This window comes from Scardinius erythrophthalmus (assembly GCF_964197995.2).
Source record: "Scardinius erythrophthalmus genome assembly, chromosome: 20".
NCBI lineage: Eukaryota > Metazoa > Chordata > Actinopteri > Cypriniformes > Leuciscidae > Scardinius > Scardinius erythrophthalmus.
Window position 1 is genome coordinate 596,242 of NC_138240.1, and position 2,500 is coordinate 598,741.

General features: G+C 43.2%; 1 protein-coding gene across 1 annotated transcript in view; it reads right to left on the bottom strand.

Annotated features, from left to right (window-relative positions):
- ppic (peptidylprolyl isomerase C) overlaps positions 1–2,500 on the bottom strand; it is a 10,378-nt gene that overhangs the window by 1,148 nt on the left and 6,730 nt on the right. Inside the window, exons 3-4 of the mRNA XM_081348871.1 lie at positions 1,597–1,690; positions 229–413 (exon numbers count right to left, since the gene is read on the bottom strand). Coding sequence (XP_081204997.1) covers positions 229–413; positions 1,597–1,690 — 279 coding nt within the window. The remainder of the gene's footprint in view (positions 1–228; positions 414–1,596; positions 1,691–2,500) is intronic.

Consider the following 2,500-nt stretch of genomic DNA (forward strand, 5'->3'; position numbering starts at 1 on the left):
GTCATGTGATCATGAGTGTCACATGGGCATATTTAGCATATTTAAAGGGGTCATGACACAAGAGTCAAATCTGCTGTCTCTGTACCATTAAAGTTCCAGAGCTTAAAACATCTTCCTCATTATAAACAAAGCGTTTATTTAATCAAGCTCGTTTTGATATTCCGACTGGATTCTGTGTTTCCGTCTGAAATCTTAGAGCCCCAAATGTGTGTTTTCCAGGAGTCCTACCATCCCCTCCAGGACTTTCCCGAAGACCACGTGCTTCCCGTCGAGCCACGGCGCTCGGGCTAGCGTGATGAAGAACTGCGAGCCGTTGGTGTCGGGCCCGGCGTTCGCCATGCTGACCCAGCCGGCCCCCAGATGCCGGAGCCGGAAGTTCTCATCCGCAAACGTGTTCCCGTAGATGCTTTTCCCTGCAGGACAGACCTGAGGATCAGAGACTCTGCAGTCGACGGAAACATCGTTTATTACGGATAATCAGCGTTTTCTGTGAGGAATTATTCACTGATGATCTCCCGCAGTGTCACACTATGATTATTAAAGGGTTCGTTCACCCAAAATTTTTAATTCTGTCAGTAATTACTGTCCCAGACCCGTAAGAGCTTCGTTCGTCTCCAGGACACAAATGAAGATATGTCTGATGAAATCTGAGGGCTTTCTGTCCCTCCACTGACATCAACGTCATTGCAACTTTCAAGGCTCAGAAAGGTAGTAAAGACATCGTTAAAATAGTCCATGTGACTCCAGTGGCTCCACAATAATGCTGTGAAGTGACGAGAATACTTTTTGTGCGCAAAAAATAAAATAAAAAGTATTCTCGTCGCTTCATAATATTAAGGTGGAGCCACTGGAGTCACATGGACTATTTTAACGATGCATGTAAACATTTAAATCGACTATTCTCTCAATCAGATTCAAAAGTAGCACACACACACATGTGCAGTGTGTCATCATGCTTATTTTTTACATCATACGATACACTTATGTTTATGTCTCGCATCTTAATTAAAACGACTTATAAAGAAATAAAAAAATCATATTCTAAGAATGTTTTGCTGACGTTCCCATCAAGTTATGGAAACATGGAAAGTTTATTAATTGTTTATGCGAAGGTTAAACATTCCCTTTTTATTTTGGGAATGTTTCTTTTTGGATGATGAACGTTCTGAAACGAGAAGTAACATTTAAAAAAAAGCGTTAGATGAACGTCCAATTAAAACGCTCCATGAATGATGTGTAAATAATGTGTTTGTGCTGATGTTTGGAGAACGTTATTAAAGACCAGATAACTTTGAACAAACGTTCTATTAATGTTCCTGAAGAACGATTGTTCATAACTTGCTCCGAAAACTCACATGATTGGGATTGCATCGTTTCGGGTTCATATAAACAACTTTAAGAATCTGGAATCGGATCAGATTCATTCCGAATGACCAAAAGCATCCCTATAGTGTAAATAAACCATTTTATTTGCGCATTTTAAACAGTGACATGGACTTTCTCCTAAACATGGTTAGTGTTTGAGAGAAGGAGAGTCGTGTGTGTGTGTGTGTGCGACTGACACGAGTGAGTGAATCAACAGAAAGTGTTTCTCACCGCCTGTTCCGTCTCCAGCTGTAAAATCTCCTCCCTGGATCATGAAGTCCTTGATAACGCGATGGAACTTGCTGTCTTTATACCCGTAACCCTTCTGGAGAGAGGATCTGTGTTAGATCTGTGTGAGTGTGTGTGTGTGTGTGTGTGTGTGTGTGTGTGTGTGTGTGTGTGTGTGTGTGTGTGTGTGTGTGTGTGTGTGTCTTTATACCCGTAACCCTTCTGGAGAGAGGATCTGTGTTAGATCTGTGTGAGTGTGAGTGTGTGTGTGTGTGTGTGTGTGTGTGTGTGTGTGTGTGTGTGTGTGTGTGTGTGTGTGTGTATCTTTATACCCGTAACCCTTCTGGAGAGAGGATCTGTGTTAGATCTGTGTGAGTGTGTGTGTGTGTGTGTGTGTGTGTGTATCTTTATACCCGTAACCCTTCTGGAGAGAGGATCTGTGTTAGATCTGTGTGAGTGTGTGTGTGTGTGTGTGTGTGTGTGTGTGTGTGTGTGTGTGTGTGTGTGTGTGTGTGTGTGTGTGTGTGTGTGTGTGTGTGTGTGTGTGTGTGTCTTTATACCCGTAACCCTTCTGGAGAGAGGATCTGTGTTAGATCTGTGTGAGTGTGTGTGTGTGTGTGTGTGTGTGTGTGTGTGTGTGTGTGTGTGTGTGTGTGTCTTTATACCCGTAACCCTTCTGGAGAGAGGATCTGTGTTAGATCTGTGTGAGTGTGTGTGTGTGTGTGTGTGTGTGTGTGTGTGTGTGTGTGTGTGTGTGTGTGTGTGTGTGTCTTTATACCCGTAACCCTTCTGGAGAGAGGATCTGTGTTAGATCTGTGTGTGTGTGTGTGAGTGTGTGTGTGTGTGTGAGTGTGTGTGTGAGTGTGTGTGTGTGTGTGTGTGTGTGTGTGTGTCTTTATACCCGTAA